Genomic DNA, 27364 nt, shown 5'->3' on the forward strand with positions numbered 1-27364 from the left:
GTTGTGGTTAAGGCACTTATTGAGGGATTTAGGGTTCAAGCAGAAGAAAGCCATGCCCTTATTTTGTGATAACAAAGCTGAAGTTGAAATTGCTCATAATCCTGTCCAACATGATCGCACAAAACATGTGGAGGTTGATAGACACTTCATCAAAGAGAAGCTTGATCAACAAATCATCTTTTTTCCCTTTGTACCTACTGAGGAGCAATTGGCGGACATTCTTACAAAGGCAGTTTCTAGCAAGGCGTTTTGTGACTCACTTGACAAGTTGGGCATCCGTGATCTATATGCTCCAACTTGAGGGGGAGTGTTGGCATGAGTCACTCTCCATAATTGTAGTATAATTAGGATTGTATATTTTTTGAAGGAGAATATTATGCAGTTAAGGGGGATAATATCACTGTGTAATTAGTTTCCTCTTAGGAATGTGTATATTTTGTATATGTACTCCATCTTTGGAGAAGATCAATACATCAGAAATTTCCAAACTTCCTCTTTGCCTTTGTTCTGTTTGACTGAAATGTGACCCTCTTAAGAGTAGAGATTTTAGAAAAAGACAGTATCTCAAAGACTCAATAAAGTAGAATAAGTTTTTCTGACAAGGTTTGCCTTTTGCCTATAGAAAGTCTCTCTTTTGCTAATCATAAAATCTTAAGTAGCTAATATCATTTGTACTTTGTCTGATATAGGCTTTGATGGGGTTGAAATTCATGGAGCTAACGGTTACCTTATTGATCAGTTTATGAAAGACCAAGTTAATGATCGAACAGACCAATATGGTGGATCTCTAGAGAATCGCTGCCGATTTGCTCTGGAAATCATTGAAGCAGTTGTTAACAAGTAAGGCCGGCCCTGAGGGTTGCCTAGTGAGGCAGCTGCCTCAAGCCACCAGGTCGCTGGAGGCCTCTAGTTGCTCTAAGTTATTACTATATATGTAGGTTATTTGCAAAAAGAGATCATGCATTCCAAAAGTTGCATAGCGGAGAAGCGTCCTTGACATATAAATGCCTAGAGCCTTCATGGGTTCGAATCCCTAGGCAGTTTAGTTTTCTTTATTTTATTTTTTTACTTCTTCTATTCTTTTTTTTTCCTTCTCCTCTCTTCTACTTTCTTTAATTCTTTTTTTTCTAGATACCAGGTCTCACACACACACACAAAACACACAGAAACATACTTATATATAAGAATTGTTTGATTGCTAAAATGTGAAACTCAAGTGAGGCCACAATTTTTTTTTTTTTGCCTCAGACCTTTACAGTCTCAGGACCGGCCCTGTTAACGAGACAGGAGCAGATAAAGTTGGAATTAGATTATCTCCATTTGCCGACTATATGGAATCAGGGGATTCAAACCCTTGAAGCATTGGGCCTTTATATGGTTCAATCCTTGAACAAATATGGGATTCTGTACTGCCATGTGATTGAACCAAGAATGAAGGAAGCTGCAGTGAAAAGTGAAAGTGCTGACAGTCTTCTACCCACGAGAAAGGCTTTTAATGGTACCTTCATTGCTGCTAGTAGTTTTGACAGGGAAGATGGGAACAATGCAGTGGCTGAGGGCTGTGCAGATCTTATTGCTTACGACCGTTGGTTCTTGTCTAATCCTGATTTGCCAAAGAAACAAGTATGACAGAAGTACTTTCTACAATTCTCATCCGGTTGTTGTTTACACTGATTATCCATTTCTTGAGACCACTGCTTAAATTTCCAGTAGCTTTTGGAGGCTTCAACAGACTTATATGGTTAAAATCTGCTCCAATGTATATTTATAATTACTTCTGTTGGGTGGTATGCATAAATGTGAATACATGAGAGAGGAAAAGAGTGGAGGAAAGGTTTAGGCAGAGGTTGGCAAGCCAGTGATAGTAGTCTCCTTTGTATATTATGCCGGAGTCGAAGTTATAAACTGGAATTAATGTATCAAATGTGCCGCTTGTGCCTTGCTGAAATGTGAACTGATATGCGATAATCGCATGTGTCACCGCTTTTAATTCACATTTATTGATGATCAAATATAGATACATTAAAGATCTTTCAATCTTTAATGGGAATACATCTTTAAATCTTTGTTTATGGGAATACTCCTTACTTTTCCTTTTAATGGGAAGGCCACTCCCCTTGTTACTCTTGTTAAACTTCAGTTTAACAAGTGAACAACCTTTAATTTTTTTTGGCCTGAAGTTGGAAAAAGCATCTGTTAAATGAAAATTTCATATATTTTAGCTAAAGTTCCTCCTAAGACAAAGGTCTAGTAGGCAAGAACCGTGTACCAAAATCATTGCTAACCGGGCATTTGTTAGACATTCCCGTAACTGCTTTAATGAATGAGGTATGATTTATATTGATTCAATATTTGCTAATTGTTACTCTTTCTTTTCATTTATGTGCTTATTCGATCAACCAATTAAAATATTAAAATTTCCTCTATTTTTTTTGTTTTTTACAAGATTTTCCCATCTAATATTTTGATTTTAGTTGATAATACAATTTTTATCTCAAATTTCGAATGTGAAATTGCTCCCTTAATATTTTTCAAATCAAAGAGGGAAAGAAAGAGGAAGATTGTATGTGTTGGGATGCAAATCCTTCTTTCCGCTGTCATTGTTGTATGTTCCCAAATAACAAAAATAACTTGTTTTAAAGTCAATTTAGCGTTAACTAATTTAATTTCTTATTTTGTATGAAATCATATCAAGAGGGAAACAAAGTAGAAAAAAAAAATTTAAAAACCTATAGTATAGTAGATAAAGAAGGAGTAAACGAGCAAGATAGCGATCCCTAGCTCTAGGGTTTTGAGAATGACGGCAGCGCTCACGCCGATCGTGTCCCGCGTCGGCCTCGGCCAAGCGTGTTAGGGTGGTCTTCTGACGAGGAGACAGGTGAGCAGTGATAGGAGCTCGCTTCGATCTCATTTAGACGCTCGATCTCCATTGAGTGCTTGATTTCGGATTGTGGTGAGGTGGATCAACGCTATTTTCCGTTGGGTTGGTGGAATCGGTGGCTATGGCTTACGATTGGAATCAGAGGACAAGGCCAATCAGTGGAAGGCGGGTGTTGGTTCCGGTGGTGCAGGGCCCACGCTGGTGGTGGGTCGAGTGCGTGCGCGCCGTGCTGCAGATGATGACGAAGGTTCTGATGGTGATGGCTCTGTCGGCTCCGGAGGTGTGGCCAGTACAGGCGGTGGTCAACTGCACCTGCGTGCCCAGAGTCGGGTTGTCCAGATCAAGAGGGTGTCCAAAGCAGGGTGTGGGCTAGCTTTGGGCCCAAAGTAGAGCCCAGTTCTTCGGCTTGATCTCTCCAATAATTTGGATTTGGGACCCCAGAGGCATTTAATTTGCTGGATACTTTGCTCGATTTGGTTCTTTTTTTGGGCATGTTGTTTCTACATTGGGGTAGATTGATCATTTCTACATTCTATAAAGAGTCTCAGTGTTATCTCACTGTGAGTACCACAATTGCGTGCTTGGCGAACAGTGTTATTTGTGCTGGGACGAATATAGTTTTGATTGGTTTACCAATCTCTTGCATGCCTGGATTGCAAATTCTGATGGTTGGGTCTCCAAATCTCATGGTCGTGACAATGGTTTCATTGTTAGTATTATCTTGAGGAGGCTGGGAACTTACCTTCAGTTTTTTTACTAGTTTCTCTACAAGTAATTCAGAGCAGTATTTTATTGTACATGAACAACCTGTTGGTGTAGTACACCTTCTGGTTTGTTCTAGTTTAGCTTTAGTTTCAAGTCGTCTATGGCTTGTGTCTGCTCCCAAGATTTTTCGGGATGTCATTCTAAACGATTGTAATCTTTAAAAGTTTCAATGAATTCACGTTTCAAAAAAAAAAAAAAATATATATATATATATATATATATATCAAGAGGGAAACATATTAATTTCCAGCCTGTAATGCGGAGGTTGAGAAAGAAATGAAGAAAATGTTGAAATTGAAGTTCAAATACGAATCGAAGACCCGGAAAATTTTCTGACACGCCACCACCATTGGTGGCAACATTGCCATTGACCACCACACTTTGGCGGTTGCACCACCCATCATGAGACCCACTGAGTCTACTAAGTCAATAACTTAGTCCATCCTATCATATCATGCTTTCAAACCATTATTTTCCATAATCAAATGTAAATCTTTTAATTATAAAACCATATAGTACTACATTTTCTTCTTTTTCCCTCATTCCCTTTGTCTATGCCTCTACGGACAATCCATGCCAACACTGTTGGACTGGGTTGTCCAACCACTAGTGGTGGACCTTCACCTCTTTGTGCAGGCTCCATCGTCAGTTAGCTGGTGTTGGACCAGCAGAGATGCCATGTCACCTGTTTGGTTCTTAGTTTTGTGTTTCTTAGTTTTTATTGGCCATAAAAAAAAATATAAAAAAAACAATCCATACCAACACTAAAGTCACAAAAAAATTTGGATCTTGGATCCGAGACAAATGCTCATTTTGTGTTGGTATTGGTTTTGGTTCTTGGGAGTTTGTCTGTTGATTTTCGAGTTTTTGACACCTCGGTCACTTTTGAACTCTTGGTGATCAAATCACCTCTCGTAGGTGATTATATCACCGGTTACGGTTACGGTTATTACTACATTTACACTGCTCTAGTGACACATGCAGTGCAGTGATATCGTATTTTTTCGGTATCAAGTCACATCCTTGTTTCCCTTTACTCTAGATGCGTTTGTGCATCTTATTATGCTTTATTGTTTCTTCATTATAGATGCATTTATGTATTTTGTTATGCGTTTTGCTTTTATTTTGATGTGTTTGCATCGCTCCATATACTCCTCAGTTTCACTTAATATAGATTAACGTTTTTCCCTTAAAACAAAAAGGAAAATGCTTGAGACACCAAATATTTATACCAAAATTGAGTACCAAATGATGTGGCATACAACACTTCATCAATATCATTCCATAAATTTCAATGACATGGATTTATTTATTTTCAATTTAAAAACATAATGTTTTTGAAAAAATATTTTGTACGTATATTATCAAAACCCTAATGTTTTACAAAAATCAAAGCAATTACAAATATAATACATTGCTTCTCGTGAAGAGCAGCCAATGTTATTCATTAATTGGCTTCATCTTGCTTAAATGGGGAAAAGGATGAAGAATAAAACAGATAGAGAGACCAATATTGGTTCTTATCCAATTCTTTATTTGAAGTCTATTATCCATCAGCATTCTCAATTTATGGACAAGCTAGTTGATCTCATCCCTGCTCAGTTCTATTTATCCAATGACAACCGGAATAAGCCATGGTTTCAAGGCCTCATTAACTTGCAAAAGCTTTAGGTAAGAAAGAAATAAAGAAAGACATTAAGAAAACTCGCAGAGATCGATTCAAAACTCAAACATCAAAGACCCAGTTATAATCTTTCATGTGAGAATTGCTTTTTTTTCTAATATATATTTTGATTTGGGTATCAAGGTTGCAGAGAGCCAAATTTCTATAACAACTCCATCTATTCATTTTATAAATTAATTTGGTATTTTGTTTAATTGTAACTTTTATTTAATATAAGTTTTCTTAATTCTTAAAAAAAAAACATGAAATTAATTTTATATCCAACAAGGAAATCCATGTCAACATTTAAATTGATGATATGGCATGTGCCATGTCATTTGGTAAGTAATTTTAGTACAAAGTTTTGGGATCCCTAGCACTACTCAAACAAAAAAGGTGCACGCTCCATCATAATATAGAATGTAATGCCCCCACTAAATTTACAAATGTCATCAATGAAATCAACTTGATTTTATGTATGAGATTTTGCTCCACTTTAATTACAAATGGCATCAGAGAGCTCAGTCAATCACTCCATTGGGTTAAAATTCTGAAAAGAAAATTAGCCACTCCATCTGTTAGCTTTATGAGAGAGAGAAATAGAAGAGAGAAAACTGAGATATTTTCACTAACAACTTTGGGAATATCAGTTCTAATCTGTTACAATGGGAAGAGAGATATTTATATACATTTCCAGATTGCATGATAGTGTGCCACGTGTAGCACAGCTGTAGGGCACTAACTAACCATCTAATGAAACATGCAGGCATACCTAACTAACTAATTAACACTAATTAACACCAATTAAGCTTGTTAAAAGGAGAAAACAAATGAGAAGAACTTTCTTCTGTTAACACCCCTCCTCAGCTTGATGGGAGGGTGTGAGCATCAAGCTAGAACAGAGATTAAGATGTTGAGGGGAGCAGAGACCTTTGGTGAATAAGCCAGCGAGCTGTTCTTGAGATGTGACAACTACAGTCGAATAGTGCCAGCCTTGACTTGTTCCCTAGTGAAGTGAACATCAACCTCAATGTGTTTAAGTTTCGAATGATACACAGGATTTGTAGCAAGGGCTAATGCAGAGATATTATCACAGTGAAGTGTAGGAACACTATCCAAATGCAAATGAAGATCTGTGAACAAATGCTGCGACCAAAGAAGTTCAGAAGATGTATCTGCCATGCTTCTGTATTCTGCTTCTGTGGAAGACCTTGAGACAGCAGTTTGTTTCTTGCTACACCATGAAATAGGAGACTGATTAAGAAGGATAACAAAGCCTGTAGTCGATTTCCTGTCATTTGGATCACCAGCCCAGTCTGCATCACAAAAAGCATGAAGATGAAATTGAGGATTGGAAAAATCACCCCTCCTGAAATGAATGCCATGATTAACAGTTCTTTTAATATATCTGAGAATGCGTTTCACAGCATGAAAATGAGCCTCTGTGGGGGAGTGAAGAAACTGACACACAAAATTAACACTATAAGCAATGTCAGGCCTTGTAAATGTAAGATACTGCAAGCAACCAACAAGGCTTCTGAAGTAAGGTATGTCAGATGCACCTAAGAGAGTACCTCCATCTTTATATAATTTGACACCAGACTGACAGGGAGTTAAGTGTGTGTGACAATCATCTAGGCCTGCTCTATGTACAAGTTTTTTGGCATACTGTTGTTGAGAAACAAATAGACCATCATGCTTATATTGAATTTCCAATCCTAGAAAATAGTGTAAATCACCAAGATCTTTCATATCAAACTCTGCTTGAAGTTGTTGCTTAATTTCTGATATGAGAACTGCACTATCGCTAGTGATTATAATATCATCAACATAGAGTAGAAGATACACCCTGGAACTGCCAGTGATTTTGACAAAAAGTGATGGATCTGCATAAGAACACACAAAGCCTAGAGAAGGGAGAAATTGTGTAAAACGTTCATTCCAGGCTCTTGGAGCTTGCTTGAGACCATAAAGTGATTTATGAAGTTTACAAACATGATGAGGATAACTGGCATTTTCAAAACCACTAGGCTGAACCATGTAGACTTCTTCATTGAGAATACCATGTAGAAATGAAATTTTGACATCCATCTGATGAAGTTTCCAACCTGAATAGGCAGCTAGACTTAGAATAAGCCTCACAGTAGTATGTCTGACAACAGGTGAGAAGGTTTCATCATAGTCCACTCCATATTCCTGTGAGAAACCTCTGGCAACCAACCTAGCCTTATGCCTAGCCACAGAGCCATCTGCATTCTTTTTAACTTTAAAAATCCACTTACATGAAACTAAGTTTTTATCAGGTGGTAATGGAACCAAACTCCAGGTCTGCTGCTTCATAAGAGCATCATACTCTTCTTGCATTGCATTTTTCTAGATGGGACTTGTAAGAGCAATTTTATAGTTATGAGGTTCAGCAGTAGACAAAATCAGTTGATTTATCTTGAAGAATAGAAAGAAAGCACTTTTTCTTTAGTATGCCTCTTTTGCTTCTTGTAAGCATAGTGTGATCATTAACAGTAGGATTAGTGAGTCCTTGAACTGGATGCAGGATATTAGTTTCAGAAACTTGAGCTGTAGGCCTGGCCTGATCACAATCTAAGACAAGAGAAATAGAACCATTTCCTGGTTGTGTGTCAAGTGTAACATTACCAGAAGTTTCTCCAAAATTGATAACAGTGTTATGATCAGTACTAAAGGCTAGAACTTCATGTGATAACATGTCAGGTGAGTGATTAGCTAATGAGCCTGAGTGATTTGGTGATACATTATGTACAGGTGAAGCAGGCATATATTCAACAGGCATACTATTTGCAGTGGCAGTAGATGAGTCATTAGTAGTTGCAGAACAAGGTACAGAAGCAGAAGATACCTGAGTAGTTGTGGTGATGTTTTGGACAAGTGCAGGCTGGTGTTGATGCTGAGGAGACTGAGTAAGAGTTGAGTAAGGATTGAAGGAGTATGTTGGTGAAGTAGATAACCCTGTGGACTTCTGAGCAGCATATGGAAAATTATTTTCTTCAAAAAATACATGTCTTGAAATGATGTATTTCTTACTTACTGGATTGTAACAGATATAACCCTTGTAACCTGCTGCAAAACCAATGAATATGCACTTTACTGTTGTGAGTGCTCATAAGAGGATAGCATGCACAGCCAAAAACTCTGAGAATTTCTAGAGATGGAACCTTCTTGTATAATTGTTCAAATGGAGACTTCATCTTTAATGCAGGAGTTGGCATTCTGTTTATTAGATAGGCTGCAATTTCACATGCATGATACCAGAAAATAGAGGGCATATGAGCAGCTTGAAGTAGGGTAACAGCAGTTTCTCTAATATGTCTTTTTTTCCTTTCTAAGATGCCATTTTACTGTGGTGTGTAAGGACATGAAACCTGATGAATAATACCCTTGCTTAACATAAAATCCTTGAATTTATTTCCTGTATATTCACCTCCACCATCACTTTTGAGACACTTAATGTGAACAGAGAATTGAGTGCTAACAAAAACACATAGAGACTGAAAATAGCTGAGCACTTCAGTTTTATTTCTCATTGGAAAAATCCAGGTATACCTGGTACAATCATCAATGAAAAGTACAAAATACCTGAATCCATCTATAGAAACATAAGGTGATGGTCCCCATACATCAGAATGCACAATTTCAAATGGAACCTCACTCCTAGTAACTGAGTGAGTAAATGGTAATCTATGAAATTTCCCTAGTAAACAGGCTTCACACACTGATGAGTCTTGCTCTGGTGTGCAAGAAATATTGCACTTATTCAGCATACTTTGAACAATTTCATTTCCAGGATGTCCAAACCTTTGATGCCACAAGGATTGCTTGACCATTCTTCCAAGATATGCAGACTGATTTGAAGAAAATCTTATTGCTAGTTGAAGCTGCTTGATTTTGATGTTTCTGGATATACAGTGGCAAATCAAAAGGTATTGAATACAATCCTTGCTTACTCAGTCCCTTGTACAGCACCTGACCCAGCACTTTGTCCTGTATCACACACATAAACTCATCAAACCACACAGAGCAGTTATTTTGTTTACACAACTGATATATAGACAGTAAGTGAGCAGCAAGTTCAGGTATGAGTAGCACATTGTCAAGTTTCAACATTCCCAGCATTGTGTTACCTATATGAGTATTATTTAAGTGTTTACCATTACCAACTTGAACAGTGTCAGATGCATTGTATGGAGCAACATTGTTGAGCAGCTGAATTTCATTTGTCATATGATTGGTAGCCCCTGTGTCAGCTAGCCAAAACTGAGGTGATGTGTTTGTTGCAGCAAGCATTGCAGTCCCTTGTTGTGGAGTATTCTGATTCATTTGGACTTGTTGTTGACCTGGAAATCCAATCAAGTAGTAGCATCTGTCTGCAGTGTGATTAGGCTTATTGCAGTATTGACAATTACCAATATTCATGTTTCCTTGAACACCCTGAAAGTTAGACAAGGTTCTGCAGGTCTTTTCACCATGACCATTCTTCCCACACAGTTGACAAGCAAGGTTGTTGTTGCCTGTATTGGTACCATTTTGCCTGAAGAAAGAGTTACTCATTGTACCAGAAGTGAACTGATTGTTAAAGTTCCCATTTCTGTTACCACCATTGCCAAACTGATTGTTGTTTCTGAAATTGCCAATATTGTTATTGAACCTTGCATTCTGATTTCCAAAGGGTGGTCTTCCTGCATAAAAGCCAGTCATAGCAGTACTAGGATCTTGCATAGGAAGGAATTGAAGTGGTTGTAGCCATAGGGAATAGCTGGTATTGAAACATAGGGAGCATGAGTTACTCCTTGAGTGGTAGACAAAGGTGCAAAACCAGGTGGAGTTAATGGTGTAAAGGCCTGAGATATGGATTCTGCACCAGTATGGCTTGAGGTGTTGTTTGATGTAGAAGCTTCTGATTTTCCCTTGGCAACCATTGCAGTAAGAGTGACATTTGAGGCATGCAGATTGATTCTCAATTTCAATATCAATTTCAGCTGCTTTGAGTAGTGTTTTTAGTTCACCAATAGAGCAGCTCACAAATTGAGCCCTGATAACTGTTTTGATTGCTGCATATTCAGCTGGTAAGCCTCTAAGTACTGTAACTACAACATCTTCATCATCAATAAACACTCCAACTGTTTCCAAAGCATCTCTTGCAGCCTTGATCTTGTCCATGTATCCTTCAATGTCATCACTGCCTTTCTTTAAATTCTGCAAATTTGACTTAAGTTGCAAGATATTCTGCCTATTTGGTGCAGCAAACTTGAGTTTGAGCCTTGACCACATCTCTTGAGCAGATTTTCTCCCAACAGCACATGACATAGCCACAGGACTTAGAGTTTGGCCAATCATATTGACTATACTCTGATCTTGAATCTTCCAATTAACATACTCAGTAGATGCAACACCAGTGACACCATCAGCATATTGAGCAGGACATGGAGTTGAGCCATCAACATATCCATATAAGTTTTGACCTCTGAGAAAGGACTCCAATCGAAACAGCCAAGTAGGATAGTTTGATTCATCAAGCAGAATATTTGGTAGATACACAGTAGTTTGAGTAGTGATGGTGCGAGCTTGAGGTGTAGAACTAGCCATAATGTGTATATATGAAAAACACAGAAATCAAGTAACAATTTTATGCTTGCAAGGCTTTAGGAGCAGTGAATCTTCCTCAAATAACAGTTTATTTCTCAAATTGATACAGGCTAGGGTTTCATAACCACACAAGAATCACACTTCTTCAAAACATTTCTTCACAGTCTTTATATCACGGTTTCTAAACCACATGAAACAAATCTCAGACAAATAAGCACAAACCTCAGTAATTTCTATAAAAGACTACTAGTTATACTTCTCATCAGGCTTTGAAACCTCAATATCACATCACCATCACAATCTTTCACGATTTAGGGTTTTGAAACCTCAACAATATCACAGAGTTGTGAAATTTTCCTTCGTTTTAGTAATTGCAACTAGAATCAAAGTAAATCAACCACAATAGACACAAGATCTCAAGCTTCGAAGCAAAACAATTTCAACTTCCAGTAAATTCTTCAAGAAAATTGTAGATGAACATGTTCAAAGGAGTAAAGCACTTATCTTTGATAGCAGAATCAAATGTAGAATCAAGACGAGCAGAGAGAGGCGAGAAATGAAGACGAAGCAAGCTGAAGAAGCACGAGAACGATAACCAAAACCTAGGTCGTGACCTGAGCTCGTGATACCATGTTAGCTTTATGAGAGAGAGAAATAGAAGAGAGAAAACTGAGATATTTTCACTAACAACTTTGGGAATATCAGTTCTAATATGTTACAATGGGAAGAGAGATATTTATATACATTTCCAGATTGCATGATACACTACTACAGAAAATGAATCACACGACACCTCTCATACGACGTAACACTGTTTTCCGTGGTGTGAATAATTTCTCATTATTGAGACGACGGTTGTAAAATTTCCGTCTTCTAATAAGAATTCAACCAACGGGTATTTTTCATGCTGGAATTATGTATTGCTTCAGAAGATGTTTATAAATGGAAGCATGGTATGAGGTTAAATTGTTATAGAGGCGGCAAGTTTTGCACCAATTGGCACCATTTAAATTTCCTCAGCATGTAGTGTTTATATGACAGTTTCTTTAAAACTGTGGTGTGAATTTATAGATTTGCAAGTCAAAACATGTTCACCGACATTCCCTCCAACATTTCCCACCATTCTTCCCCCAAATTTATTTCCCTCTCACCAGGTAGCATGAGGAGGCAAAATTGAAAATTTTCAAGTGGCTTTCAGACAACAGATATGAAAAACCATTGTCTGAGCCTCTGAGGGGCTTGTCCATGAATTAAACAAGGGCTTCTTATTCAAAACCACGCCACCTAGCCTATACTTCATTTTGGGAACGAAAGAATTGACAAACCCCAACCTTATCTCCTTGAGAAACCCCTTCTTCGACAGACCTAGAGTCCTCGACCCTCTCCCTCTCTCTTCTTCGACACAAGTCTCCCCCCTCTTCTTGACAAGCCCCAACCTTATCTCCTCCAGAGACCCCGACCATATCTCTTCTTCGACAAACACCAACCAAAGCTCTCTCACTCTTCGACGAATCCCGACCAAAACCATCTCTGCCTCTAGATTGAAAACCTAATGGGTAGCCTGGAGAGAGCCCTAGATTGGAAGCCATCTCTTCTCCAATTCTTTAAATCTCTTTCTCTCACAGTCCATTTTGGTCTCTCTACGTAGGAGCAGAAGAACTTGAAGGGTGAGCTCCTTCGACCCCATGAACGGGTGAAGAGGATCCAGTCGGTGCCTAGCACAGATGACGAACAACCTCATCGCATCGCTCTAGCTCCAAAGCTGATCCCTCCCGAAAGGTAAACATCCCCAATTTAATTTCAATTGAAATTTCTAGGGTTTTTAGTTTGGGGGATTTTATGTGGTGGTTGTCTTATTCTCTCCAATCACTAAGATAAATTTTCAAAATTGTTGGAATTTTTGTGGGATTGTTAGGCGAAATGAATCTGGTTATGGTTTTCTGAAAGGTAAAAGTCCCAATTTAATTTTAATAGAAATTTCTATGGCTTTCCGTTGAGAGGATTGGCTGCAATTTCAGTTTTCTCTGCAGAAGAGCGAAGGATGTTGCAAAATGTAGAGTGGAACAGCTTTGCCCCTTCACCTATGACCTCACCCAGCAAGAGCTGTAGCGATATCCTAGTAAGTACTTTTAGACCTGCATTTTGACAGCAACTACTGCTATTAATCATGATCTCGCCGCTCATTTATCTAGATACAAACCATTTTCTCCATTGATTTCATTTTATATGACCTTACTATAGTTTTCGATGCTTTCTACGGTTTGTTTTTCTGCCACACCTTTTGGCCTTGTTTTCCATTGACTTGTTTCTTTAATTGATGGAATACCAAAATGCCAGCAGTACCCAAGGCAACGTCTGACAAAGTGGTATGTATTTTTATCTATATATTGCTATATTGTCAAAACATATAACTACAGTCTTGAACCAAAAAACGATCTCAATTACATGGATCTCATCCAGTAAATAATTTTGTTTTTGAATTCGATAAAGTTTGAGTTAGCTTCGATTTGTGCGATGTTTTCAATTGATCTGTGCTATTATACAGAGTCGGTCTGATAGAAAGGGACTTGTGGTAGAAAAGGACTTGGGGAAAATTAACTCTTTCTTGTTTATTATTCATTCCTCCTCCTCACCCTTATCTCTGGTTTCATCATCTGAGATCTTAGCTAATTGAAAATAGGTAGCTGGAGGTAATTGAAAATAGGTAGCTGGAGGTTATGAGATTAGGATAAAAGAAAAGAAAAGAAAAGAAATGTCTAGTTGTCTAATCAATTAGTCATAAGTCATAAATGGATAGGTGATTATGGGATTCAAAGCTCAAATTTTATTAGGATTGAGGGCTGAGGAATAACTTATAAGTTTTTTGTGCTTTAGTTTCTGAAATTTGTCTGATACAAGTCTGATTAAGTTTTGGTGTTTGGTATGTGATTGCTTGGTTAGTATTCAAATCTGTATTGAATTGTAGATATAACATGTTAGTTACAAGATTGTGATTCGTCAATAACTTGATACAAGGTCAGATTTCTTATTAATGAAGTATTAAAGTTTGTACTCAACGTTTCAGTGGCTTAATTGGTTTTGTACTTGAACTCTAGCTCTACAAGTTATGGGACTCTTAAGGCTTTTGTTTTTCAGGCCTTACTTTTTCATCTATGATATTTCATGACGGTTACTCTCTTTCTTGTTTACTTTGATTTTTTTAGACTTACGTACTCTTTCTAATTTCTAATGTAGGGTGTTGATATTCAACTTGGAATGGCAATTGATAGTATAAAAGAAGTAACTCTCATGACTTGCACTCCCACTTGACTTGTTATAATCTTGCTTCTTTTTTTTTTTTTTTTTTTTGGGATTTTGGGAACTTAGTATGCTTCAGAGTCTCTTGCTGTTTTTTTTTTTTTTAATTCTTGTGGGAGAGAGGTGAAGTGTATGTTATAGTGTGCACAAGAAGATGGGTTTAGCTCCAGTTTGATGCTAGTTCCCTGAGATTCTTGATCTGGGCATGATTAAATTTAGATACTTGAATTCAATTTTGATTTTATTAGTTTGTTTTTACTGTCATTTGCCTATGTTTCATTTGCTCAAGAAAGGAAGTTTTAAGTTTTTTACTTCTGTTTGATTTTTTTGGTTTATGAAACGGTAGTACGTAGTAGTGTAACTAATTCAAATGGTTTCAATACAATCTTGGACTATATGTTGATTGGGGGATATAGGCATAATTGGGACCTGGTAAATACTTGGACTATATGCAAGATAAATAGCTCATGTATGTTTCTCTCTGTTGTTGTTTTTTTTTTTTCATTTGTACAGCTTTGATATTAAGATTGTTTAACTGTTAATATGTTTCCAGGTGTGGGATGCAACTGCAGCTGATCCTAAATTGCTGGTCTTTTTGAAATTCTGAGTGCATAACATGTTCACGAAGTCATCGAAATGTAGTGTCTAGAATTAAAAATGCAAAATAATATGGGAATATAGGAATGCTAAATTAACACTTTCTCTAAGCCGTGGTCGTCCTCTACTACTAACTTTCTTCCAGTTTTATTTAACAAAAGAACATAAACCTGCTCACCTGCAGTTCTAGGTATTCTGTGAACAAATTGAAAAGCCAGGAATTTCTTACTAGTAATAGGTGTTTGGCAAAAGTCACCCTTGATTGATTTATCTTTATATGTATCTGCTAGTGTTGATTGGGGGATATAGGCATAACTAAGGCCATATTTGGGGATATACTTAGCATATTGTACACATTTTATTCATTTTAAAGGTACCAATGTATCTGCTTTGAACTTTCAGAGGCCATCCCATAATTCTTAGTGCTCTGGACTTCATCTATAATTTTAATATAGTAGATTGCTGATTTGAGTAAAGAACTATACCATTACTGGTATCTCATCGAGACTTGATTGATTTTGCAGGGTAAACATGGTATCGAGAAACAACCGTTTCAGCTTCCTGATTTCATTGCTGCAACTGGTACTGAGAAAATTAGACAGGTAAATTGGTCATGAGTTTTTTTATTTGGATTATTCTTTGAGCACCGCACATAAGTGCTCCTTTTACTATCAATGAGAACTCTGACTCTTATGTTCGTACTGAAACAGAGACGTTCCTCAATAGGATAGTTCCTGAGGTTAGTATGTTTACAGTAATATCTCATACAGCCTTAGCAGCATATGACATTTCCATCTTTTTATTTTTAGGGGGAATCTGCATTATGGAGACTTGCCTGGCACACATTAAATCATCAATGAGGATCACTATGGGGCACTCATCCACCACCTGTCTTTAGTTCGCAACAAACGCTGAAGTTGATGAACTGCGTAATGAACTCGCAAATTATGAGGTGAAGAACCTGACAAAGTTGGAAAGTGTGCTGGGATGAATCATTGTTGGTCTTTTTTGGGTATATGCAAGGTCTGAAGTGCATTAGGCAAGATGTTGGTCCTTTTTGGGTTGGCCTGAATTACATTTCTTCTATAGATGTGATCATGTACGGATGAGACTATTTTAGCCACATTTGTAGATGTTTTTTTTTGGTATGAGAGATCCGTAGATGTGATCTTTTATATTTTTTGGATACAATTAGCATTATCGGATCCATTTATGGGATTATAACAGCTATTTATTATAAGAAAATTATTGTTCATTTGGTCAATTTTTGGTTCCAACTAAATCTGAATCTTGCCATTACCAAATCAAACAACAGTAGGAAAAAAGGAAAATACGTCGTCTGATGAGGATTATAGGGTTGAATCAAACAAATTTTCAACAATTCACACGACGGTTCTTACTGATATCATTGTTGAATGCACACAAAGACAACAAGTATTAGCAAAAACCATTGTCTCAAATGTCACAATACAACGGTTCGAGTTATATCTGTCGTGTGAAGGCACACATACATTGAACTTTTAGGTCATCACACCACATTTTATACTGGAAGAACTGTCGTGTGTATACAATTCACACAACATCTTAAAAATAAAAACTGACTTCTGAACAACAAAGAGACAATGCTGGAATCCTAAAAACCGTGGTATGTGTAGAAGTTACACCACGGCATATTTCTGGCGACAGCTTGTTGACAGCATGTTGGCAAATCTGCCGGTCCATCAGACGACGGAGTTAGCTGAAACCCGTCGACCCAATGATCGGTATACGACGGTTGAAAACCGTCGTCTGACAGCGTTTCATCAGACGACGCCTCGATAGACCACGGAAATGCAAAGTGTGAGACGACAGTTTTAAACCGTCGTGTGAAGCCTTTTGTGTAGTAGTGATAGTGTGCCACGTGTAGCACAGCTGTAGGGCACTAACTAACCAGCTAATGAAACATGCAGGCATACCTAACTAACTAATTAACACTAATTAACACCAATTAAGCTTGTTAAACGGAGAAAACAAATGAGAAGAACTTTCTTCTGTTAACACCATCAACCCACGGCATCTTCCTTTTTGTTCCTACCTACGTGTCTTGTTTCTTACCTGAACAATGTAACAAGACCCAATTGGGTCCTCCATTCATATCTACTGCAACCCCATCAAAAAACACAACCCAGAAGATAGTAGGATTAGTAGATAGCTCTAGTAAGTCTGCTCAAGCTCCCACCATTTCTCTTCTCACTCCTTACAAACTCAGAAAGTTCAATCTTTCTCATCGGTACATGCCTAATCTTTGCTTCAGTATTATATAATTTCATTGATCAAGATGGCTAAGAGCTCAAGAATTTTAGTTTTTTAGTTTATTTTCTATATAGCAGGGGCCTTATGTTCTGCTTTAAACTGGTTCTTGTCCGCATAGTAATAGTAATAGGTCCCAGTTGGGTAACAAGAAAAATGAAGGTGTTTCTGGTTCTGTTTTCTCAAATTTAGTATATTGGGTAATTAAGTGTGAAGCATTGTCATACAGATTATACTGCTCTGTATGCATCGCCAGATAATTTTGTATTTGATGCTCTTCTGCATGCAGCATGCATGCTATGTGCTCTGTATACTTCTCTTCGAAAAGCCTCTTAATCTCTTATAGTATCCAAATGCATTAACAAGTTTGGGTGTACCGAGTTCCTTTAATAGTCTGTTTTCTAGCCTTCTTGCTCATAAGAATGACTATTCATTTTAGCAACAATGCTATTCGTGATGCCCTTACACTATCATAGTGGCAGCTGGGGCTTCCTAAGTCGTGTGGTTCCTGTCGTTTTGGCTTGGACATTACCAGAAGAGAGATTTATGGCTATCATGCATACAAGTCAAAACTTGTATGCTTATCCCTTTCTGATTGAGGCCCGTAATTCCTTGGCTCCAGCGGTCCCTATCGCATCTCATTTCGATACTATATCCTTGGTAGAAGAGAGGTGAGAGCAGAGACATCCAACAATTTCGTATCCATCTCTATTCTTCTCTCTTTCAATTATAACCAAGTTCTAACACGAAAAATGGCTGAGGCACTCATCTCTGTGCTTCTGGAGCAACTGGCTTCAATAGTGTTTGAACACACAAAACAAGCGGTCACACACGTTTTGAATGCTGAGGAAGATGTTCGTAGTTTCAGCAGCAATCTCAAAACCATTCAAGCTGTGCTGGAGGATGCAGAGAAGAAACAAGTGACGGAGGCCAGGGTGAGAGACTGGTTACAGAAGCTCAAAGATGTATCATACGAGATGGACGACGTCCTAGACGAGTGGAACACTGAAATTTTGAAACAACAAGTGGACGAAGGCAAGAAGAAGGTATGTTTCCCCACTCCCGCCAATTGCATTTGTTTTGGCCAAGTCAACAAGGCAATTCATCATCATAACATTGCTACAAAGATAAACAAACTGAATGAGAAACTAACTGTGATTGCTGCTGAAAAAGAACAGTATGATTTTCATCTATCCACAATACGTGGCACTGATGAACAGCTTACTCAACGACAGAGAACTTCATCTTTGGTCGATATATCTACGATATTTGGCCGAGAAGAAGAAAAAGAGTATTTGTTGAGCAAGTTGTTAAGAGAGAGTAACCAGGATGGGGGGAGTAGCCAAGAAGGCAAGCGGTTCCTTGTCATCCCTATTGTAGGGATGGGAGGGATGGGGAAAACAACTCTTGCCCAATTAGCTTATAATGATGAAAATGTTACTGCCCAATTTGATAAGAAAGTATGGGTTTGTGTCTCGGACCCTTTTGACGAGATTAAAATTGCCAAAGCAATCATTAAGAGTCTAGATAAAAATGAAACCCAAAAAAATTCAAATGAGTTGGAAACCCTACTCTTATGTATAAAGACTCATGTTGAGAGCAAGAAGTTCCTCCTAGTCCTAGATGATGTGTGGACCGAAGACAAAACCAAGTGGGAAAGTTTGAAATTATCAATAATAATGCAAAGTTGTGAAGAAGGGAGTACAATACTGGTAACCACACGAAATGAAGGGGTTGCTAAAATGATGAGAGCAACCCGTAGCATGATCCATTTGGACAAGTTGAGCCATGGGGATTGTCTAGCATTGTTCAATAGGTTTGCATTTTTGGATAGGGAAGAAGATGAGGCTAATGGGTTTGGAGCTATTGGTGAGGAAATTGTGAAAAAGTGTAAAGGTTTGCCTCTTGCTGCAAAGACATTAGGCAGTCTAGTGTGGCATAAGGAAACAAGAGAGGAATGGCAGGATGTACTGAATAGTAAGATATGGGAGTTAGAAGAAGTTAAGGAACAAGTTTTCCGACCACTGTTACTTAGTTATTATGATTTGGCCCCTGCAGTCAAAAGATGTCTTCTGTATTGTGCAATATTTCCCAAAGATTATGACCTCAAAAAAGATAATTTGATTGAGCTTTGGATGTCACAAGATTATCTTAATTCAAAGGGAAAAAAAGAAAAGAGAAGAATAGGTCAAAATTATTTTGAAAGTCTATCAATGCGGTCTTTCTTTCAAGATTTTAGAAAAGATGAGTTCGAAAATGTTTATGGGTGCAAAATGCATGATGTTGTGCATGACTTTGTGCAGTTTCTTACCAAAAAAGAATGCACTATTATAGATGCTAATCAAAGAGTGGAGCTACCAGATGATAATGTTCGTCATTTGACCTTAACAAGTGTACCCGAAGGTCCACTTCTACTTCATTTTACGAATGTAAAAATATGCGTAGCTTTATACTCCTTAATTCAAGAATTACAACTATAAGCCCCAGTTCAATTTTGCAAATGAAATGCCTCAGGACATTAAATTTGAGCGGTAACATGCTCAATGAAGTTCCAAAAGAGATTGGTGAATTGATTCATTTGAGATATATGGATTTGTCTCGTAGTCGTAATTTGAAAAAATTACCAGATGCTGTGTGTGATTTATACAATCTACAAACTCTGGTCCTTGTTCACTGCTATGAACTTGAGAAACTACCCAAGGCAATGGGAAAGTTGATTAACTTGAAGCATCTATATGTTGACGGTAGTTTTATGCTGACGTACTTACCGAAAGGGATTGGGAATTTGAAAAGTCTGGAAGCACTAGACTGCTTTTATGTACTTGAGGGTGATGATGAAGCATTGAAATTTGGAGATCTCGGAATCATGGACCAGCTTCAGGGGAGCCTTGAGATAAAATATTTCGGGAATAATGCGAGAAATGATGCGAGTGAGATTGAGAAAGCAGAGTTGAGGAATAAGGAGCACCTCTCTCATTTAGGAGTAAATTTCCTCGCAGGTCGAGAGCAGAGAAAAGGTGATTCAGAAATAGTGAAAGCATTGCAACCACATCAAAATTTGAAATCTTTAGACATTTGGAATTGCCAAATGGGCACCACTGAGTCTCTCTATTGGATCAAGTCTTTACGCAATTTGAGAAAACTTCATCTCGCTTGCTGGATATTTTGTGAAGTTTTGCCTCCTCTTGGAAAATTGCCATCGCTTAAAATTCTAGAGATAGAGGGGATGGAGAAAGTGAAAAAGGTGGGAGTTGAATTTCTGGGAATAGAAGAAGAAGAAGAAGAGGAAGTCTCAGGAATTCTATTCCCCAAATTGAAACTGCTTTCTTTTGGATTCATGGAGAACTGGGAAGAGTGGGCCTTTTTTTCTGAAATGACAATAATGCCAGGCCTTTCTTTCTTGTGAATTTGGGACTGCCCAAAGCTAAAAGCACTGCCAGACTTCCTCGACGAGATAACAACACTGCTTACTTTGGATATCGGGAATTGTCCAATTCTGGAAGGAGAATACGAAAAAGGCGTGGGGAAGCCATTTCTCACATCCCAAACCTCACAATTGGAAGGAACTGAATAGGTATCGATCACCAAATGCAAATTCTGAATGAATCTTTACAATATTTACTATGAAATTTATTTTCTTTTAATCTTTATATTTACTAGTCTAACTTTGTATTCTTTTGGAACAGAAAATCCAACCAGCCTATAATTTCATTCAGGTATTTATATTGTTGGATTTCAACTACTTTGCAAGTTTGCATTCTCTAAGAATAATCTCAGTTGTTTAATCATTGTAGTCCCATGATTACAGGCTCGTTCAACTTTCATAAGATGATTCAACTCCAACCAAAATGTATGAACATATTTTCAAAGGTATTTCTATTTATCCTTTCCGCATTTCTTTTTCTTTTCAGTTTCTAATTTAGGTTGGAATTTTGATTATCTGTTTGTTTGCAGCAAATCATTTTTCCTTCGATGAGGATGTTCTCTATCTCTTTAATTACTAGGCATGCTTCTATCTCTATCCATGTCCTCTTATGGATTCACACTGCAGTCAGGTCAGGCGTTGAATCCATGGTTTTGGAGTACTTATTTGGCAATGTCCATATTGAAATCCAAATCTTTTACTTTGAAAACTTCTGTTGTGTTCTCACTCTAAGAGTGTTTTTAGGTTCTTCATGAACTTGCAAATGCAAATGGAATGAATGCCAGTCAGTCAGGATAGTTATGCTAGCTAGATACACTTAAGGACCGCATATTGAAGCTTCTAGAACTAAGAATGTCATTGGAGTTGTAAAGCTGTTGAAGCTCTCTAGATAGGTATGCTAGCTCGATGCACCTCAATATCATTCCTCTGCTTTCTCTCTCCAATATCAAATTTTCAACCTTTTTTTTATTTTTTATATTCATGTCTCTTTTCTAACTTCTTATGCCAAGATGAAAAAGAAAATTTCGACTATAAACTGTTAAAGCTAATTGATATAGAAACTGTTTGTTCTTCTCAGCAAAGGTCGTGACTGAATTAACTTTTGAAGTTGGAGTTCATCCAATCTGACGTGCTTATGCAACATGTTGGGGATATGGACTATTCTTCAGTCGCTTAAATGTTTCAAAGGTATATAGCAGTTGCATTATGTTATATTGTAATGTTTCAAGATAGAACAATTACATGCTAAGATGTCTCATTGTAGTAAAGGAAAGAAAAAGCTATATAACTTAGTTGAAGGGCGCTTAAAGTATTGGGTGAATTGCTTACTGATTCACAATTTTTATATGTCACGATTTTATTTTATCAGCCTCTTGGGTACAGGAGTTGGTTATTAATTTGTTGAACGGTCTAAAGATTTAACTCCAGGTGGAGAAATGAATCTGATTTTGATGAACACATTCTATGCAGGACGGGATATGTATCAGGTGGACTTTCACCACAAAGGAAATTTGGTATGCATTTGACTGATTGAAGTGGCCCTTAACTCAATATGTTATCAGTATCTTAAGCAATCCAATGTACGTAATATTAAAGGCTTCAAATTACGCACATTCTAGTTGTGAAACTAAATTGCCTATGTTTGATATCTAATTTCCATGGCGTCGGTTTTCGTGTCTTGGGCGGAAGCTTTTTGTGAAAGGGATTTTAATGCTGATTGAGATTTGGTAGATGGGCCTTGAAAGATTTTGTTTAATCTGTATCCTCACAATAAACATGGAGCCCGATAAATGGTGTAAACTCAGACTGAAAGATTTATTGAACATCCTCTAGTAACAAACCCTGCCACCTCACCATCATCGAAGGTAGTGGTCTAGATCCATTATGTTAAGCTACACCTGCAAATAGTCTAACCATGAGAACTATGGCCCTAACATTGCAACTTTATGCATGTATAGACGTGTGTGTGTGTGTGTGTGTGTGTTAGTTACAGGTTCATGTTAAAAGTTCAGTGTCTGAAGCTTGATTAGTGTTTCACTAGGATGAGGGATTTGAAATGCAAAATCAATTCAAGTTAAATGGTGGTTTAGTAACTGGAGCTACAAGACACTGTTGAGTGGTGAGTAGTTTTTGTTCCTCGTAATTGTTGCCTGGTGTGTCTGATACTCTTAAATTTTTTTTGCTTCTTTGTATCAATATCATAAGGAACTTTAAGTTCATTTGTTTGAAACCGGTACTGATTTCTAGGAACCTTCTGTGTTAACTGTTATTGATCAGTAATGTCCCCGGCTTTCTCTCTTCATAAGATCGAACCTTAAAGCTTTTGTATGTTATACTGAATCACTGATGTCTGCTTCTTACTGATAATTAATTAACTATTTTCTACTCATGGATACAGATAATATGATCAGGTGTCACATTTGGGTTCAAATACTTTGTGCATCATAAGAGTACCATTGTTTACTCATTAATTTTTTTAATTGAAATCCGCGGCTTGCAGACGTTGGTTGCTTATTTGTCGAAGCACCAAATGATCCTTAATTCCCGCTGGAGAAATGAACACATTGTAGGAATTAGGATTATCAAGCGGTGGTGGTACACACCAAAAAGATGGTATCCATTCGATTCGTTGATGTGGCTCTTACCTAAACTAGTTAAATGTTATCAGAATCTCAAGTAATCCAATTTATGGTTTTAGGTCTTGAATACAAGTACTTTCTAAATTATCAAATCATCAAATTTTACTAGCTTAGATATCCTAGGCTGAAGCTTTTTGTTGAATGGTTAAAGGGAGTTGGAAGCTGTTTGTGCAATCTGTATCATATAGTAGCCACGGCAAATGTATTCTGAAAGATTTGTTGGACATCGTCTCACTCAAACTCTGCCAACATCATCATCGTCGAAGGTAAATAAATATAGGGTCCGGATCTGTAGTACTCCATTTTGTTAAGCTGCATTCCCTTACAGTCTGGCCTTGATCAAAATCAGTGGCCCTAAGATTGCAAATATAGCATTCGATATATATTTACTTGCAGGTTCATGTTACAGTTTAGTCTGTAAAGCTCGATGCGTGTATTTATTTGTGAAAGATGGTTCAATAATTGGAGTTGCAGGATTATGTTAGTATGGTAAATTGTTTCATTTCCTCGTAGTTCATGTCTGGTGTGTGTTACATATTCTTTTGTTAACAGCTTTGTTTTTTCATATTTACTTTTTCAATCAAGTTCCCATAAAAAATTTCTTTTTGTTTCATATTTTCCACCAGATTCAAAGTTCTGTTAGTAACTTAACATAATTACTCCTTCTGCAGAGGTAGGGAGGAAAGAAAAAAAAAAATCTCCTCCACAAAAATTTACAGTTAATTGAACTTCTGAAGCCCGAGTTCATCCAAGCTGATTTTCCAATGCAGCATGGCGAGAGCTATGGACTATTGCTTTTCATCACGTGCTTAATACATGATTTAAAAGTACAATATGTTATATTCTTATGTTTCAAGATAGAAGAATTGCATCAATACACCTGAATGTCATGTATTATGTAAAAGAAGAAAGCTACATATTAGTTGAAGGGATTTGGTGAACTGCTTGCTAACTTACAGTGCTTACTGTATCTCATACTTCATTTCATCCGCCTGTAGAGTCCTGTCTAAATAAAGATTGCATATTCGAGGCTCTAGCATAATGCATTCGATTTTTGTCCATTGATTTGATGATGATACTGTATCAGGCTTGTGACAGTTAAATCTACAAATGTAGTAAAAGGGAATAGACTTACTCAAAGAGATGCATGCAGATTAGTTCCATACGTCTTTTGAGGTCTAGTTGAAACTACATAAACACAATGGCATGAATTGAATTTAAAAAAAAACAGAGTTATTCTTCACCCTCCATATCAAGAATAATTTCAGTGGTTTTGGCAGCTGAAAATGGAAAAAGGAGCCTTCACTTCTTGTTTTATAAAAGAATGATTATATCTTCCAAATTGCAAGATTGGATTTTAGTTGTCCAAATCACTCCTTGATGTCCAAATGTGACCCTCGTAAGAGTAGGGATTTCAGAAAAGATATGGTATCAAAGACATAATGTGAGTTATAGAAGGGATCTGACTTTTGCTAATCATAGATAAGTTTGTGTACATACCTCCAACAATATGGAGTATTTACTACATCACCAAGCATAAGTAACACCCTCTTTGGGACACCCACAAGCCATGGTGAGGCCCAACCAAGACATGCATCTTGTAGCCCTATGTTCAAGCTACGCTACGGTATCCGGAAGTCGCAAATCCGTCGCCGGGAAGCCACCTTTCCGGCCGTGCCAACATGCCCTCACAAATAGGCTTTCTAGACTAGAAATGGTAGTTGCTTGTCCCACATCGAAAACCATGTAAAGAAGATGGCTTCCTTCACCTATAAAAGGAACTCTCCTCCCACTTAAACACCATTCATTCATTCGATCCAACTCCATTACACACTTTGTAATGCACTTGGGCCGCAAGGCTCGACACACTAGTATAAGCTTTCAAGTGGACGTAGTTTCCCGCTAAGGCGGGAGATGAACCACTATACATCTCGTGTCACTCTCTTTCTCTCTCTCTTACTTATCGTTAATTAGATCCCCACGGATCCAAGCATTAACAGTTTGTTTTACTGACAAGTTTTGCCTTTTGCCTATAGAAGGGATCTGACTTTTGCTAATCATAAAAATTTAAGTAGCTAATATCATTTGTAATTTGTCTGATATATAGGCTTTGATGGGGTTGAAATTCATGGACCTAATGGTTACCTTATTAATCAGTTTCTGAGAGACCAAGTGAATGATCGAACAGACCAATATGGTGGATCTCTAGAGAATTGCTGCCGATTTGCTCTGATTGAAGCTGTTATTGAAATGGGAGCAGATAAAGTTGGAATTAGATTATCTCCATTCGTGGACTATATGGAATCAGGGGATTCAAACCCTGAAGCATTAGGCTTTTAAATGGTTCAATCCTTGAACAAATATGGGATTCTGTACTGCCATGTAATTGAGCCAAGAATGAAGGAAGCTGGAGTAAAAAGTGAAAATGCTGATGTCTTCTACCCATGAGAGAAGCTTTTAGTGGTACCTTCATGGCTAATGGTGGTTTTGATAGGGAAGATGGGAACAATGCAGTGGCTGAGGGTGGTGCGGATCTTATTGCTTACGGCCGTTGGTTCTTGTCTAATCCTGATTTGCCAAAGAGATTTGAGTTTAATGCTCCTCTAAACAAGTATGACAAAAGTATTTTCTGTACTTCTGCTCCAGTTGTTGGTTACACTGATTATCCATTTCTTGAGACCACTGCTTAACTTTCCAGCAGCCTTTGGTCCAATATAAATTATGTGTATGATCTGCTCCAATGTAAATTTATAATTACTTTTGTTAGGTGGTATGCATAAATGTGAATACTTAGAGAGGCAAAAAGTGAAGGAAAGTTTCAGGCAGAGGTTGGCAAACCAGTGATAGTCAGTCTCACTTATATAGTATGCCTGAGTTGAAGTTCTAAACTGGAATGTATCGAGTGTGCATCTTGTGCCTTGCTGAAATGTGAACTGATATGCGATTATCTTATGTCTCAATTAATACAATTTTGAACAGTTATATGATTCACATTTATTTATAATCAAATATAGATACATTAAAGAAGCTCATACACATCTTTACATCTTTGTTTATGAAAATACTTCTTATTTTTTACTTTTAATGGGATTGCCATTCTCCTTGTTACTCTTGTTAAACTTCAATTTATTATTTTTTTTTAGGGGAATTATTTTTTTTTTAAGGGAAAGGAAGATATATTCCTGTGATCGAAAAGATCATACGACTGTACAAAGTCAAGCTAGGAGATCCGAAAATCACCCAGTATATTCGTTGCTCAAGTAGTGCACTGACTGCACATTGAAAATGACTACTAGCCTTGATCAAAGAGAAGCTACAACACCAAAAAAATCAATATATCCGCCTAAGACCTTCTTGGTGTATATCAATACTGATCCTTGGACACATTGTAACAACCCAAAGAAACAAGCTATAAAGGGTCAAGACCCACTACACCCACCAGTAAAAGATGGAGCATTATTACACACAAAAAAAGTAACAAACAAATAATAAAATTGGCCCAAAGCAAAGCCCAGACCTAATAGCACTCAAACTCTAGCTAAACTGCAAGCACCAACACCCACCACGTCTCCACCACGTTTATGACAGCAAAAAAATCAATATATCCGCCTAAGACCTTCTTGGTGTACATCAATACTGATCCTTGGACACATTGTAACAACCCAAAGAAACAAGCTATAAAGGGTCAAGACCCACTACACCCACCAGTAAAAGATGGAGCATTATTACACAAAAAAAAAGTAACAAACAAATAATAAAATTGGCCCAAAGCAAAGCCCAGACCTAATAGCACTCAAACTCTAGATAAACTGCAAGCACCAACACCCACCACGTCTCCACCACGTTTATGACACCAAAAAAATCAGTATATCCGCCTAAGACTTTCTTGGTGTACATCAATACTGATCCTTGGACACATTGTAACAACCCAAAGAAACAAGCTATAAAGGGTCAAGACCCACTGCACCCACCGGTAAAAGATGGAGCATTATTACACAAAAAAAAAAAAACAAACAAATAATAAAATTGGCCCAAAGCAAAGCCCAGATCTAATAGCACTCAAACTCTAGCTAAACTGCAAGCATCAACACCCACCACGTCTCCACCACGTTTATGACACCAAAAAAATCAATATATCCGCCTAAGACCTTCTTGGTGTACATCAATACTGATCCTTGGACACATTGTAACAA

At 37.5% G+C, this 27364-nt stretch overlaps 2 protein-coding genes and 1 long non-coding RNA gene across 3 annotated transcripts in view; all 3 read left to right on the top strand.

The window, feature by feature from the left end:
• LOC112176850 (12-oxophytodienoate reductase 2) overlaps positions 1 to 26203 on the top strand; it is a 37331-nt gene extending 11128 nt beyond the window's left edge. Inside the window, 5 exon segments of the mRNA XM_040511510.1 lie at positions 688 to 840; positions 1265 to 1355; positions 1357 to 1516; positions 25626 to 25782; positions 25939 to 26203. Coding sequence (XP_040367444.1) covers positions 688 to 840; positions 1265 to 1355; positions 1357 to 1516; positions 25626 to 25782; positions 25939 to 25951 — 574 coding nt within the window. The 3' untranslated portion in view covers positions 25952 to 26203.
• Positions 15296 to 16059, top strand: LOC121050554. Its single transcript, XR_005803402.1, has 2 exons — positions 15296 to 15421; positions 15629 to 16059. It is a non-coding gene; the product is annotated as an uncharacterized LOC121050554 (long non-coding RNA).
• LOC112176848 (putative disease resistance protein At3g14460) lies at positions 19591 to 23845 on the top strand. Its single transcript, XM_040511058.1, has 9 exons — positions 19591 to 20682; positions 20795 to 20824; positions 20917 to 20978; positions 21063 to 21163; positions 21277 to 21425; positions 21611 to 21720; positions 22003 to 22651; positions 23033 to 23145; positions 23323 to 23845. Exon 1 carries the CDS (start codon positions 19609 to 19611, stop codon positions 20512 to 20514), a length of 906 nt encoding a protein of 301 aa, XP_040366992.1. The 5' UTR covers positions 19591 to 19608; the 3' UTR covers positions 20515 to 20682; positions 20795 to 20824; positions 20917 to 20978; positions 21063 to 21163; positions 21277 to 21425; positions 21611 to 21720; positions 22003 to 22651; positions 23033 to 23145; positions 23323 to 23845.
• Positions 26204 to 27364: the final 1161 nt, after the last annotated feature.

The sequence above is a fragment of the Rosa chinensis genome, chromosome 7 (genome assembly GCF_002994745.2).
Source record: "Rosa chinensis cultivar Old Blush chromosome 7, RchiOBHm-V2, whole genome shotgun sequence".
NCBI classification, from domain to species: domain Eukaryota; kingdom Viridiplantae; phylum Streptophyta; class Magnoliopsida; order Rosales; family Rosaceae; genus Rosa; species Rosa chinensis.